The 14918-nt window shown below is 39.6% G+C and overlaps 1 protein-coding gene across 1 annotated transcript in view; it reads right to left on the bottom strand.

The window, feature by feature from the left end:
* The window catches only part of LOC122814267 (oxysterol-binding protein-related protein 8-like), a 716151-nt gene that overhangs the window by 340507 nt on the left and 360726 nt on the right, over positions 1–14918 (bottom strand). Inside the window, exons 9-10 of the mRNA XM_044086861.1 lie at positions 12553–12651; positions 11996–12092 (exon numbers count right to left, since the gene is read on the bottom strand). Of these exons, the coding sequence (XP_043942796.1) occupies positions 11996–12092; positions 12553–12651 (196 nt within the window). The remainder of the gene's footprint in view (positions 1–11995; positions 12093–12552; positions 12652–14918) is intronic.

Below are 14918 nucleotides of genomic sequence, written 5' to 3'. Positions count from 1 at the left end.
GTCCGAAATGGATGTCTGCAGAGCCTCCCAGGATGTGCTTAAAGTCGGATTCCCCGCTGGCCTCCAACCCAGTCACAGCACAGGAATATGACAACAAAGCCTGGCGAAACTCTGGGCATTCACTCACCTCAGGAAAGACATCTGGCAGAGGCTGAACAGCAGAAGATTCCGGCCTAGGCTTCTCAGACATCTTCTTCCCTTACAGCTGTCCCTTGGGATAGGAAGTTCCTTCCCTCCATCATATATTTTGTGAGAAGTTTAAGACACTGATTCTCAAGATACAGTGCCAAACAAGAAAGTCTACTATGTAAGGTTTTAGGTACAAAAGCCTGACAGATAGAACAGGACATATAGTGTATATAAAAAGTGTACACACCCTATTAAAATGCCAGGTTTTTGTGATATAAAAAAATGAGACTACAATAAATCATTCCAAAACTTTTCCCTCCTTTAATGTGACCTATAGCCTGTACAATTCAATTGAAAAACAAACAAATCTGTTAGGGGAAAAATATAAAAAAATAAAAAATGCACAATAAGATGGCTGCATAAGTGTGCTCTCCCTTAAACTAATACTTTGTTGAAGCACCTTTTGATTTAATTACAGCATTCAGTCTTCTTGGGTAGGAACCTATCAGCATGGGACATTTTGACTTGGTAATATTTGCCCACTCTTTCTTGCAAAAGTGCTCCAAATCTGTCAGAATAGGAGGACATCTCTTGTATACAGCTCTCTTTAGGTCACCCCACAAATTTTGTATTGGATTTATAGGTGTGGGCCATTCCAAAACTTTAATTTTTTTTCTGGTGAAGACATTCTTTTGTTGATATGTATGTATGCTTGGGGTCATTGTCATGCTGAAAGGTGAAATTCCTCTTCATCTTCAGCTTTCTAGCAGATGCCTGAAGGTTTTGGGCCAAAAGTGACTGGTATATGGATCTGTTCATGATTTCCTCCACCTTGACTAAAGCCCCAGTTCCAACTGAAGAAAAGCAACCCCAAATCATGATACTGCCACCACCATGCTTCACCGTGGGGATGGTGTTCTTTTGATGATACGAAGTGTTGTTTTTGCACCAAACATACCTTTTGGAATTGTGGTCATATAGTTTAACCGGGTTCATATTACGTTGTCGAACTTTTAAAAGTCCGAAAGCCATATGGTTGAACCCACACATTCGAACTTTCAAAAGTTTGAAAACGTCAAAAAAAAAAAAAATAACAGGAAAAAAACTACCTGACAGTTGCAAGCCCCCCTGCACCCCCCCCCCGCTCTTTAAATATACCAACTCCGAGATCGCACTACAGTGCAGTAAAGGGAAATCTACCCTTTACTGCACTGAATGGAAATCCCCATTGAAACGTTCAAACTTTCCCAAGTTTGAACATATGGGTTCGACAATATGGCATTCGAACTTGTTACGGTTCGACAACGTAATATGTATCTGTTCAACCTTGGTCTCATCAGACCATAACACTTTTTCCCAAATGCTTTTGGGAGACTTGATGTATTGTTTTGCAAATTTTAGCCGGGCCTGGATGTTTTTCTGTGTAAGAAAAGGCTTTTGTCTTGCAACCCTACCCCATAATCCAGACATATGGAGAATACGGAAGATTGTTGTCACAGGTAGTACACAACCAGTACTTGCCAGAAATTCCTGCAGCTCCTTCAGTGTTGCTGTGTAGGTCTCTTGACAGCCTCCCATACCAGTTTTAATCTTGTTTTCATCAATTGGCAGTCAAAATGAAAACCCATCCTGTAACAGAGATCAGACAGATCTGAATGTAATTCAATCAGTCATTGTACCTTTTACTATAATACCTTTGGGTCTTGAGTTGATAAACAGCCAAAATGTCACTCCATACATGTCTATGGTAGTAAGTAAAAGGCCCAAGAAATAATCTCTAACTTATAAATTCACCTCTCCTTTACTACAGAACCAAGCAGCCAGCAATAACCTCAATCCCAGGCAATAGAAGACAGGACCATGAATCAGATCCAAAATCATGCATCAAGCGTAGTTAAAAATAGCAATGTGGGGGCCAGGTAGGCTGTATGCAAGTAAAATCATTGCAACAAGAATTGCAACCAGAAACTGGGGAATTACTAAAAATCTGTTAAAAGATCATGCTAACAGTTTACCACTAGGAGTGTGAACCCCAGAACTACGCTGTTTATTAAGTCTCAAGGGTAAGATCAAATGCTACATTTAAGATCACAAGGCATGGAAACAAAAGTAAGGAAACTGCTAAAACTGCAGTTAAAATAGTGAAAGAGTGCCAAGATGCTGTCATTTACAGCATAAAAGAGTCCAAGATATGTACTTCAGGGAATCAGTGGAAAGACCATGGCAAGAAATCCTTTTCAATTACTATTTCTACTACTTTATGCCCTACAGTTACAATTAATGTTTAATTTCTGATTTTCTACTCAAACACGGAATCATTTGCAGTTTTTATTTTTTCAAAATAATGAGTGCTGCCATATCTCCGGCCATTTCTCTGCCTTCCAAATAGATGTTTATCCTGTTCATCATTTCAAGTGTCCCCATACTATTACATTTCTTGGTATCATAAGCAGATAGATCCTTACTTCCGCGGTGGTGCAGCGGTAGCATTGTTGCCTCACAGCAAAAGGTTCTCCCGTTCGATTCTTGGCTGGAGTGCGGGGAGTGCCTTCTGTGTGGAGTCTGCATGTCCTCCCCACAGTTGGGTGGGAATTCAAAAGACATGCGTAAATGGGCGTGCCTTCGTTGAAGATTGAACGTCGAGCTGGCACCTACGCGTTCGTGAAAATCTACTGCCAATCATTAGCGGACCAGAGTTCCGCTGTGGCGACCCCTAACCGGGAAAAGCTGAAAGACAACAACAACAACAACATAAGCAGATAGATCCTTCATCTAACAAGCATAAAATTTAATTTATAGCTGACCCAAAAGAAAACACCATGGCTCACTCCCTCACCTTTCTTCATTACATTCTATCAGTGTGCTAGTTCTTCACCCATAAAATTAAACCAGAACTTACTGAACATTTTTATCTGATGGTAACCTTAGGACGGGGGGGGGGGATCTGATCCTTTATTAATGCAAGTGCAACTGGATCAGCTGTGAAATTGTTACAGGTAACTATACTACTCACGGCACTCTGGAAAATTTGTCACACTTGTTTGTTGCATATAACATAGCATCTTCTTTCTGAAATGTCATTAAATCAGTCAGCGCAAGGTAATATTGGTACTGGCCTAAGGTAAACCATTTTTTCCATTTTTATGTATGTCTGTTTGGGAAATGAAAATTTTTTGTATTTCATTTCATAAATTGAGTGGTTTTACTAAAAGGCATGTTCTCTGTAGAAGCACCGATGATAGACAGTTTACATCATCATTGTCCATAACTCCATATGAATTACAGAAAGAAACAGTTCTGGGTAATCTGCAAGTCCTGAAATGAGCATTCTTGGAAAACATTAAAAATTGAAGTAATACTAATTTCATGAATTTTAATCATACAGAGACATATGAACATGGTCCCTTTCTGTCATTAGAAACTCTAAACATTTGGAAAATGAAAAGGGACGTTTGATCAGAATATTAGCTTGTGGTCTTTTCACTGACTGTTTCTTATAATGGGTGCATGCATTCCCTATTTTTTTATTTATGTATTTATTTTTTGTAACTTTCTTCAAAGAAGTATAATGTGTTTGTTTCTGGCATAAAACTGGATGCAGCCTTTGTATCAATAAACATATTCCTGTGTTATGCTTCTCAATCTATGAACACAGGTACCCTTTGACACCAAGGGGAACTGACATTGAGCCCTCAGCTCACTTCCCCAATATCCAAAGCATGGCCATCTGCTCCCAGATACAAAATCTTGGTTATACCTTTGGTACCTATCCAAATGACAACCAAACCCATGACATCGCTATCAACACAGCTGGAAAGAAAGTTTGAAAGGGAGTAAGAAACATTATTGTGCCAAAAGCTGACCCAGACCCACAAGCATACCTCCCACTGTTGATTTAAGAATTACATTTCACAAAGTTATTAATAATTTTGAATGATGAAAACATACTTTGGGCTCTTTACATAAACTGTAAACCTGGACTAATATTAATCAGGAGATATTTTTTGAAAATGTTACTGTCTTCAAAGATCCTAGAGCACTGTTGGACAATAAATCGACCTTTACTAACCAAGACTTGCAAATAAAAAATAGAGGCTATAAATGTTGGTTTGCATTAATTTATTTATTAGTTCTGTTATGAAAGATGATTTGTTCTCTTTATTTGTGAATCTTATACATAAAAAATTGGAGTTAGGATGTCATTTTTTGGTCTATTATATCAAAATCTAATACTATGGCTCCAGACTGAATCCAATATTGCCTTACTACACAGATATGCTCTCTTACCAGCATGTCTTGTTTTGAAAGACTCAGAGTGTTAACTCTCTTTACTGAATGGGTTATCCGCAGATCACATCCTGACTGGAGAACAAACCTTCCCCAGCAGAGTATTAATATACAAGTAATGCCTGCTGAAAAATGAGTCTGCTGCTGCACAGCAGCATATCAAGGTGCCGGGGAGCACCGACAGAAAAAAACTAACATCTGCCATTATTTTACACTCACTAAGGAATGCTTCTGCTGTTTAGTGAGTGTAAAATGAAAAAAGAAAAAAAGAAGAAAATTAAAAGAAAAAGTGTGTGTGTGTGTGTGTGTGTGTGTGTGTGTGTGTGTGTGTGTGTGTGTGTGTGTGAAAGCAAAAGAGACTGTGTATGTGTGTATGACAAAGAGACAGAGACACTGAACAGTGAGATCAACTGAGCTGTTATTTTACACTCGCTAAACACCGTTGTTGTAAAAAAGTAAAGAAACTTAAAGTAACAGTGTGTGCGTGCGTGTGTGTGTGTGTGTGTGTGTGTGTGTGTGTGTGTGTGTGTGTATTTGTGTGCATGTGTGTGAGAGAGAGACAGAGTGAACAGTGAGAGCGATCCCTGGCAGCAGCAGTTAAGAGGTCTGCATACCTCTCAACCTCTTAACTGAACATATTTGGAAAAGCATAAAATAAACAGGGGACAAAGGCTCAAAATAACAATATATATTTACATGATCCTGTTATAAAATCACAACATTACTTCAACATTAGGATTTGTGTCAGCTTGCATTTTCTGAAGCAGAGGTGTGTGTGTGTATGTCTGCCTACATGAAAGAGATCCACCACTGATAATAGTAATAAAGAGATTTACATACCTCTCGACCTTTCATCTAAAGAAATATGGATAAATAAAATAAAAGGAGAACAAATTCTCAAAAATAGAACAGATTTTAATTATCATTCTTATAAAAGTTGCTTAAATAACAGGATTTATGTTAGAATGTATTTTCTAAATAAAATGAGAGTCTGAAACTCAAATTTATGTCCTCATTTAGAGACATCAATCTCTAATAAATGACAACAAACCAAATATTTTAGCAGAAAGGAACCAAAAAGATAAAGGAAATACCTGAACATTTTTAAAGTGTTATATTTTGGATGTAGAATGCTTCCTCCAACAACATTAACATACACAACAGCAAATTTGATACATTATGCGGAGGAACTATTTTACATCAAAAATATATTAAAAAAATATATAGTACTTAAAAAGAAAATAAGTAAGTAAAACACAACAATTTTACAGAAAGCCCATTCTCTAAGTGCAATAATGCCCTCCAGGGTGTGTGTTAATGTATAATTAATGCCCTTTCAGGGGTGTAGAGGCCTTCTGCCTGAGGTGTTGGGTGTCACAACACCCCTGGGCGGGCGTTGATTACACATTAACACACACCCTGACAGGCATTATCGGTTGCATACATCATCTTAAGGAAGGTTGAAAAGTGAAATGATTATGGTATTCAAGGTAAGTAAAGACACGTTTCTGTCTAAATGCCCTGGAGTAAGAGCATCTCAACTGCATGGAAATAGAACACTTCTATGAATGTGTAAGATGAGTAATATTACTAGTACCTGGCTTTGTAACAGGGTTTTTAAATACTAGAACAAGTTTTTTTTTTTTTTTTTTTTTTTTAGATAATGAAATTAAAGACTGTGGCACCTTAGAAAATGTTAAGGTAAGCTTTAATAAATTTAAGGAGTGACTATGTGGCATCGTAGCTTACACAGTGAACTAGAGTTTGATGTAACATGTCTAACTGGGACACTACAGGAAATCGAACTGACTTCCTTCATCAGAGTGGGCAAATAAACCTGAACTTCAGCTTTTGGTAAGAGAGACATGCTACACAGAACAATAGACCTGTAAGTACCTGCTCAACAGCTGACTGTGAGTTGGACCTGGCTACACAGTCATACTTTTCTTAACTATATGTTTTCATGTGGGCTTCTCATGTATCTCTTTAGTCTTTTATAATTCCACAAGTTTAGGTACTACAAATAGCTTACAATGAAGAAAAAGAAAAGGAAATATTGTGAAATTATTAAATTTCTATAAAAACCTTCTGACCTATGTATTTTAATTAAACAAAGTTCAGTGCAAACGTTATTGAATGCTGTGCTCTTCCCCAACAAAAGATGACAGAAGATTAGCATATTTGCAATAATATGACTGCTGCTGCAAGAACAACCTGTGGTGACTTTTTATTTATCTTTTTTAACAGGGTTAGTTCCACTAGTCTATTGACCTCTTTTCAGGGAAACAGGAGGTGGTATTTATACAAATAGGGGAATTTTGGACAAGGCATCTGGGAACCCCCCCCCCCCCCGTTCTTTTTGATAGGTGCTGTGAGATCTTTTACATCCAGTAGCCCAGTACCACCACTTCTGCGACACAGGTAAAAGCTGCATTGTCCAAAGCCAAGAATACAGCATCCATGGGACCTAATAATATCCCTAGCTGCATCCTACATGAGCTACAAAATGAACTGGCACCACACCTGTGTGCCCTGTTCATTCACAGCCTTACCTCAGGCTTTGTCCCTAATGAATGGCGCACTGCTACAGTCATCCCTCTCCATAAAGGGGGAGCAACTACAGACCCTGGGAACTATCGCCCCATTAGCCTGATGAGTCTGGTATGCAAAGCTATGGAGCGCATCATCATGGACCTGGTCAACAAAGATATAGGCAATCTCCAAACACTTGACCCCACACAGTTTGGTTTTGTCAAGGGGAGATCCTGCCTAATGAACCTGGTTGACTTCTTCAAGGCAGTCACCAAGGCTGTGGATGAGAGTAAGTCAGTACACACAGCCTACCTCAACCTGGCCACAGGGCTCGATCCTGGGTCCTCTCCTGTTTGGCATCTACTTCTCAGAAGTCCAGACCAACACAGAGGGACTCTGCCTGACCAAGTTCACTGATGACTGCAAGCTAAAAGTCATTATCAACTGCCCAAGTGATGCAGACATCCTACAAAATGGCCTCTCTGAGACCAGTGACTGGTGTTGGAACCATGGCCTTAAGCTTAAAGCCAAAAATGCGTTATCATTCCCTTTGGAAAAAACTCAGTTTCCACAAATTTCCACACTGATGGGAGCCCACTAAACACTGAAGGAGCCATAAGAGATCTGGGCACCCAGGTCAGCAGCCATCTCACCTTCGACCACCACATTGCCACTGTGGTCAGAAAGTCCTTCTACATGGCACATCTTACAACCAAAGGTTTTGCATCCAGAAAGAAAGAGGTCATCATCCCTCTCTACTCATCCCTCATTAGACCAGTTGTCGAATATAATGCCCTGTTTGGCATGTACCTGACCAGACACCTACAACAGCTGGAGAGGCCACAAAAGTACCTCACAAAAAGGATTCCAGGCCTTAAACACATGTCCTACACGGACAGACTCAAGAAACTTTGGCTGTTCTCAGTCTCTTATCATCTACTTAGAGGTGATCTCTGCTTGACTTACAAAACCATGTCCAACCCAGCCCTACTTGAAATGCTATAACTAAAGAAATCCCAATCCCCCCCCCCCACGTCACACACTCCAGAGATCACAACCTCACTACCACAATCAACAGAACATGCTGGAGGGATAGGTTCACCTCCCAAAGACTGCCCATACTCTGAAATAAGCTTCCCATTCATGTCAAGCAGAGCACCTCGCTGGCCCTCTTCAAGAGAAATCTCGACGAGTGGATGGGTAACAGAAAGTTCACCCCAGGGAGTCACTCCAGTTGCCCTACTGGATAGAGGCACTGTGAACTAACATCGGGTGGCATGGTGCCAGGGCAATACTTTTGTGCAAGGCTTGTAAAGGTTCCAGGGCCATTAACCTAATACACACCTATGAACCTATGAACCTGAGCTAGCATGAACTCAAGAAGATGGGACCTTGGCTCAATGTCTCATCCGAAGGATGAATTTTAGGGGATGTTGTTTATTCAATTTTCCAAAGCCAAAACAGATAAGCTGTAGATACAGTCTGAAGGAAACACTTCCGAATAAAATATGTTTCATATTTCATAAGGACTACTGGAAAAATGCCTAAGTCAAACAGTAATGATGCAAAGCTAGAATTGTGGCTGTTTACTTTTAGGCAGCAAAGATTGGTCTCTAGACTGTCCTCTAATGGCCATAGCTTGAGAATGCACTCTCTCACTTTGGTATGTTTGACTACTGAAGAATCTGGCCAAAAAACAGTCTTCCTTTGGCTGAAGTTTTACTACAATAAGTGAATTCCACAGCATTGATCCTTATGATGAACCTTTCTTATTATCTGATATGTGGTGCTGCGGTAGCGTTGTCGCCTCACAGTAAGACGCTGTCCGGTTCGATTCTCAGTTAGAGCATCTTTTGCGTGGAGACATGCGTGAATGGGCATACCTTCGTTGAAGGTGGGTCAGGGCTGGCAGCTCGGCACATAAAAATCAACTGCCAATCATTAGCGGACCGGAGTTCCACTGTGGCGACCCCTAACCAGGAAAAGCCGAAAGACACAACAACAACAACAGGTGTAGGAGTGGGAAAGACATTGAAAATGTAGTTTGCTGTGTATACTTTGGCAGAAAAAAAAGAGTTACCAGCACGAACTATGCAAAGTACAACATGTCACCGCCTGTCACGGTGAACAAATACAGAGCACATGAGAAGTCACCATCAAATTGCAAGCACACAACATAAATTTCACCTATACTTCTGCAATCATTTCAGGATGTGTTGGTAACAGCTTCTTCTGCTTGGCCTGCTTCATTTTGGAAAGCTTTTCTACTGTTTTGTTAAATGTGCAACTTAGCAACTGTCTGGAAACCTTACTGATAGAAAGCCATTTTAAGATTGCCTATTATGATGACCGTGTATGTAAGATGTGCACTTCAGTGTGACCAACCAGTATTTGTTTTGCTACTGAGTAAAGTACAAAATGCACAGGGAGGCATAATTTTCAGAACATGTCACTGCAGGCTTATGCAGATTTTAGTTTAACTGTACCTGACAGTGTGCTCATTGTAACAAATCTTGAATTCATTTATTATTTTTTTCTCTAGAATGGCCACCTTAAAAGTGAATAGAACCCAGTACCTCCTATCCTGAATCACTGACTGCATTTATGAATGTATTTTAGGGGACTCTGTCAGTTTATATAGTTTGGTAGCAAATTACTTTTACAAATGTCAAATTTCAGTAAAAAATATTTGGGAGTTACATCAGTAGCTATGCCCCATAATTAAATACCAGGCCTTTTTTGCATTCACAGTCCACAGTGCTGAGTTTCATATAATCTGCATGTATTTCAAATACATCATCTTGCAGAATGTAAGCCACTCAAACTCAGCAAATTTGTGCTTGATAGAGACAGACTACATGTTAAATGCTTACCAGCAACTCACCTGCAGTCTTCTTTAATGTTCATTTCAAAATTTTCTCAACATAAGTCAAACCAGTATAATAACAATGAACATCTGTCCTACTGCCTCTCTTATGTAGTGCACCTACATATGTCCTTATACAGCCAAATAAGACCCTTGTCTCTGTCATAGGTCCACAGCTGACTACTAGGCTAATGGTACAAAAGCCTTTACAAGCCTAGCCAATAATACAGAGGATATGACAATATTATATCTTAATTCCCCAGACATGTGATGGGGTAGTATCAGGGTAGTGCATCCTTGGGTGTTGAAGTCCTGAGTTATTTTACAGACTGCCTCTATTCATAAGGAACATGGACAGTACTCCAGCAGTGAATTTATGGTTCCCTATCCATTTATACAAATTCTTTATGAAGAGATTGAGGGGATGTACTTTGCTTTACGAAGATGAGAAGTTTATTCCATAGATGAAGTAGCCTTTGGGATATGAATCTGTCTCTCCAGCAAGTTCTGTTAGAGTCACAAATAATGCTCAGGTCCATGGAACGCCTAACCCTCGTATAATTTTTCTTGTGAATATGTAACATTTTCATCAGGGCTGGATCACAGAATGCTTTGTAGGTCAGGCATAAGTGACTTCTTAATAAAATGATAAGAGATGGAGTAAAGAGATAGGGACTTTAATAATTATGCATAAGACAAGTGTTTACACTTTGTATTTTTAGTGAGAAACCTCTGGGGCCGCTCCAACTGGTGTAAGTATCTGGTCAGGTACATGCAGAAGGGCACTTTGTACTCAAATGTGGGCTTGATGAGGGCTGAGTACAATGGCACTATGACTTACTTTGACCTTGATGTCATGATTTTACTTATAAGTTTAGCCATACAGAAGGATTTTGTCATTACCGTAGCAACCTGGTAGTTAAAGTTTAGGTTATTATCTATCTGTGTTCCCAGGTTCCTCACTGCTGAGTCTACTTTTAGGGTGTGCTATCAATATTATATGTCTGATTTACTGAAGGGTATGGTTATGCAATTTTTAGCCCCAGTCGTTTGACATTTTTAGGCCTGTTTGTAGGATGTCAATGTTTAGAGATTCGATGATTGCTCCCAGCTTACAGTCAAATGCAAACTTGATGAGCCAGAGGGCCCCAACATTGGCCTTCACTTCAGGGAAGTATATACCACACAAAAGAGGTGTCAGCATTGAGCCCTGTGGGACACCACTAGAAAAAGGTTTCTTACTGGAAGTGGGTCTGCCTATACGGACATGTGTCCTGTCAGTGAGCCAGTTTGCTATCCACCTGATGACATTAGGGATTATACCTAACACAGTATTATGATCTCTGAGTGGGATTGGGTTGAAAGCTATGGCCAGGTCTAGATAAGTGGTTTGTACTGTTTTAAACTCATCCATGGCCCTGGTGACTTTTCTGAAGAAGTCCACCAGAATTAGCAAAGAAGACTTCCCTTTGACAAAGCCAAATTGGGTCTTGTTCAGTGTTTGGAGTTTTCCTGTGTTGTTATTAATCATGTCCATGATAATTCTCTCCATGGTCTTGCAGATAAGACTGGTCAAGCTTTATGGGTCTGTAGTTCCCTGGGTCAGCTGACTGACTCCCTTATGCAAAAGGACAACTGCTACAGTCTTACATTCTTCTTGGACAAAGCCCATCTGGAGGTTGTGGTTAGAGAGGGTTTCTAGTGGCCCTGATAGAGTCTGCTTTAAGCTATTTAAGAAGCATCCTGGAATATTGTCAGGACCCATGGAGTCTGTGTTTTTGGCTTTAGCAAGTGCAGTAAGGACCTCTTCCCTTGTAATGACCAGTCAGTAATCGCTATTGAAGACTAGTCAACCTGGCTTAATCCCACTAACAAGGTCAGTCAAAATATGAGGTGCCAAAGATAAATGACTCAGTCACTGATATACAGTTATTAGAAGGAAAATGGAAAGAAAGCTAGTTAAAGGCTAGTGCTGGGTTAAGACTCACCTCAGAAGCCATGCTTGCATACTGGATTTTTCAGCCGTGGCTCTCCTTTAACGTACTATATGCACAGAGCTCTAATGAATCTGTCTTACACCCCTTACTTATAATAACTACTAAAAATCTTACAAAACCTACCACTGTGATCCACGACAAATAGATTTATAGCTTTTTCTTCTAAAAAATAAAAGTTACTTACCACAAAAAGTAGAACTGACCATGATGCTGCCACCAACACAAAACCCATCTTTTCTGTTACTCACATAGAAGGCAGAAACAGCTGGGTGCTGAGATACCTGTAAAAGAACAAAAAACATATGTTCTATAAATGAGAGCTTCATAGTTTTGACTCTGAAGAACAGGACTGAGAAGTTAAATGTCAGGTAAACATCCAATAAACTGGTTTCACATGCTTACCTGCAGATCTGGAACAGTACTATAGAACATGTTTAAAAAAAAAGATCAGCATACACTGCCACAATCTGAAAGAAAAATATCTCTGCTATAAACAGTGCTCTAAGGTTTAGTGCAGTATGCTCAGCGTCATGTTCCATAGCAACACTCAGGTCAGATGAAAGCAGTGAGTGAAATAAATGGCGAGAGCTTTGTAGGGATCCTGTTTCATAGACAAGTCACAATAAGCAGATCATACAACCAGATTTTCCCACTGTATACCATGTTGTAACATTTTAAGGTGTACTTGAATTAGTTATGTTAAACTGAATATAAAATTTTGTCTTAGATGCCTGCTCATACCTGTTCTGCTATATAAAAATTCTTGCTGTTAGTTTCTGGATGGACCCACATGCATCGGAAAGTTTCTCCAAGTACTGGATTGTACGGTTTCTTTAGCCCCTGGAAAGAAAAATATAAAAACATTATATCCATAAACTCATAAGCTGTACCACATCATCTGTGCATGCATTTTTGTAAATGTTATGAAATGTTTATCCAACCTTGTGCATGCTGAGAAATACCCAAGGCTGGCTAAATGGCTGTATAACTTAGTGATTCCTTTTGCCAAAGAAATCTACAAGCAACCAATAAAGCATAATCATCAAGTTAACATGAAATACCACAGGACACCTACCTTTCAGAGCCTATAGGACCTGGCAGTTGAAAGACCCCAGATGTATAATACGGCTTTCCCCAAGTCACTTCTGAAATCCTCCTTATGAAATTTAATACCAGCATCTGAACTAAAAGGGAGCATAACAAGAGCTCTTCTGCAGCCATTGGTAGTTACTTGTCTTAGATCATGTAATGAGTTTGACTTGGAGGATAAGAATCCTTCCTGAAACATTTGCTTACTTTCACAGTTGGGAGCCCTACTGTGTTCAGTAAATTCTAAAATCTCTGTTCTTTGTCCTGAGGCAAGAACACTATGGCTGTAACTGCTTCAGAACTAACCACACCAACAATTTGATTTGAGATGCTGTTACAAAGGACATTTCCAGGTTTACTATGATTTCCAGAAATAGGAAAACAATAATATATGGTTGTGAAATGGTGTATAACAGGCATGGTTATGATGCAGCCATTGCTAGGTACAAAAAACACTTGAATATGACAAATTGGCTCAGCAGGCAGAACTTGTTAAAATGAGCATGTTTAGACTGAGAAGGGTTATAAGCAACTAACTTCTGCTGTTTATTCTCAGGACCCCACACAAATCAAATATTGAATAACATCACATGTACCTGTCTAGCAAATAATGTATTGTCTTTGCATTAACAGTAGTTTCAAGGCTGAATATAATTATTGTAGTGATATAAAGAGCTATCCTGGGACATGCTATGAGGAAAATGCTATTATGTAGGTAATTTATCATGATGGCACATGTTTGAATAGATCACTGTTACAGTATTCATAACATCTAGGATTTTTCCAACAAAGGTCCCATTTATTCATCCAGCCTCCTAAAGCTCAGAATCCTTACCCTCTGAGCCAGCATCCTCTGTAGGCATGCACCATGTGGTATAAGACGTGTACGTCCACAACATTTTCTGAGCTTTCTTATCTTTAACAAGAATAACTTCCTAAGAAAGGGAGAAACCATTAGATAAAAATATTAAAGGAAGGGTAAATTCTGAGAAAACTTGAAGTTTTAGGGTGTTGGAAGAAAAGAATTAGTGAATACCCCTCCCTGGCCCCAGTGTAAAACTCCAAAGGTATACACTAGAGGGGCTGGAGGGAGGGTAATGGTACTGCAATGAGGAGCCATTCGAACAACTATCATCATGGTAAGTAACCTAGGCAGTTCTACTATGGTCTTCATGTTGCAGCATTCTTAACTGGGTGGAGGAAGATGGTACTCCTGAATTTAGGATGCCATAAAGGACAGTCTTAGAGACTACGGTTCTTGCTCTAGACTGAACATTCTGTTTGCAATGTATAGTGAAGTTGTAGGGTAAGGACTCACTTACTGCTTCAAGAGGATTTTAAAGTCTGTCTTTTATATTATTTTTATTTATTTAACATTTGTTGACTGGGAAAGTCTGACTAGGACAGAACCTATTTTCAGCGGAGGCCCAGGGAGAAACACTCCAGACGCATGTCTTTTGATTGTTTGAGGAAACCAGAGTACCTGGAGGAAACCCACGTGAATGCAGGGAGAACATGCAAATTCTGCACAGAAGGCACCCCAGCCAGGAATCGAACCGGAGAACCTCTTGCTGTGAGGCGACAACGTTAACCGCTGCACCACTTTGCCAACGCCCTTTTGCATGAAAGCCCCTGAATGAGCTACTGCTGTTGTACAGCAGGCTTTAACTATTCCTGGTAGCTGCTGGTCATGATTTATACAACAGAAGAGAACTGCATTGCATATCCATTTGGAAGTAGTTTGTTTAGACACCAGTATGCCTATTTTCTTTCCAGCAAAGGATTCAAACAATTGGTCAGATTTTCTCAGATCTTTTGTCTTTTCTAAGTAAAATCTAAGCTGTCTATGAACATCTAATGAGTGAATGATTCTTTGGCCCCTGTTTTGAACTTTTGGCATTTGTATATGTGGTGTCCTTGACTACCAGTTCTGAACAGATCTGGATGCTTCCTTTGAGATTGCAGACATATGTGAAGAAGGCCTTATGATTGTCTCTAGTAGATGTGGCCAATTTGGA

This window comes from Protopterus annectens, chromosome 10.part0 (assembly GCF_019279795.1).
Source record: "Protopterus annectens isolate FY-2018-M chromosome 10.part0, PAN1.0, whole genome shotgun sequence".
NCBI lineage: Eukaryota > Metazoa > Chordata > Ceratodontiformes > Protopteridae > Protopterus > Protopterus annectens.
Note: the sequence above shows the minus strand (reverse complement) of the source record. Positions and strands in the feature narration are given on the sequence as shown.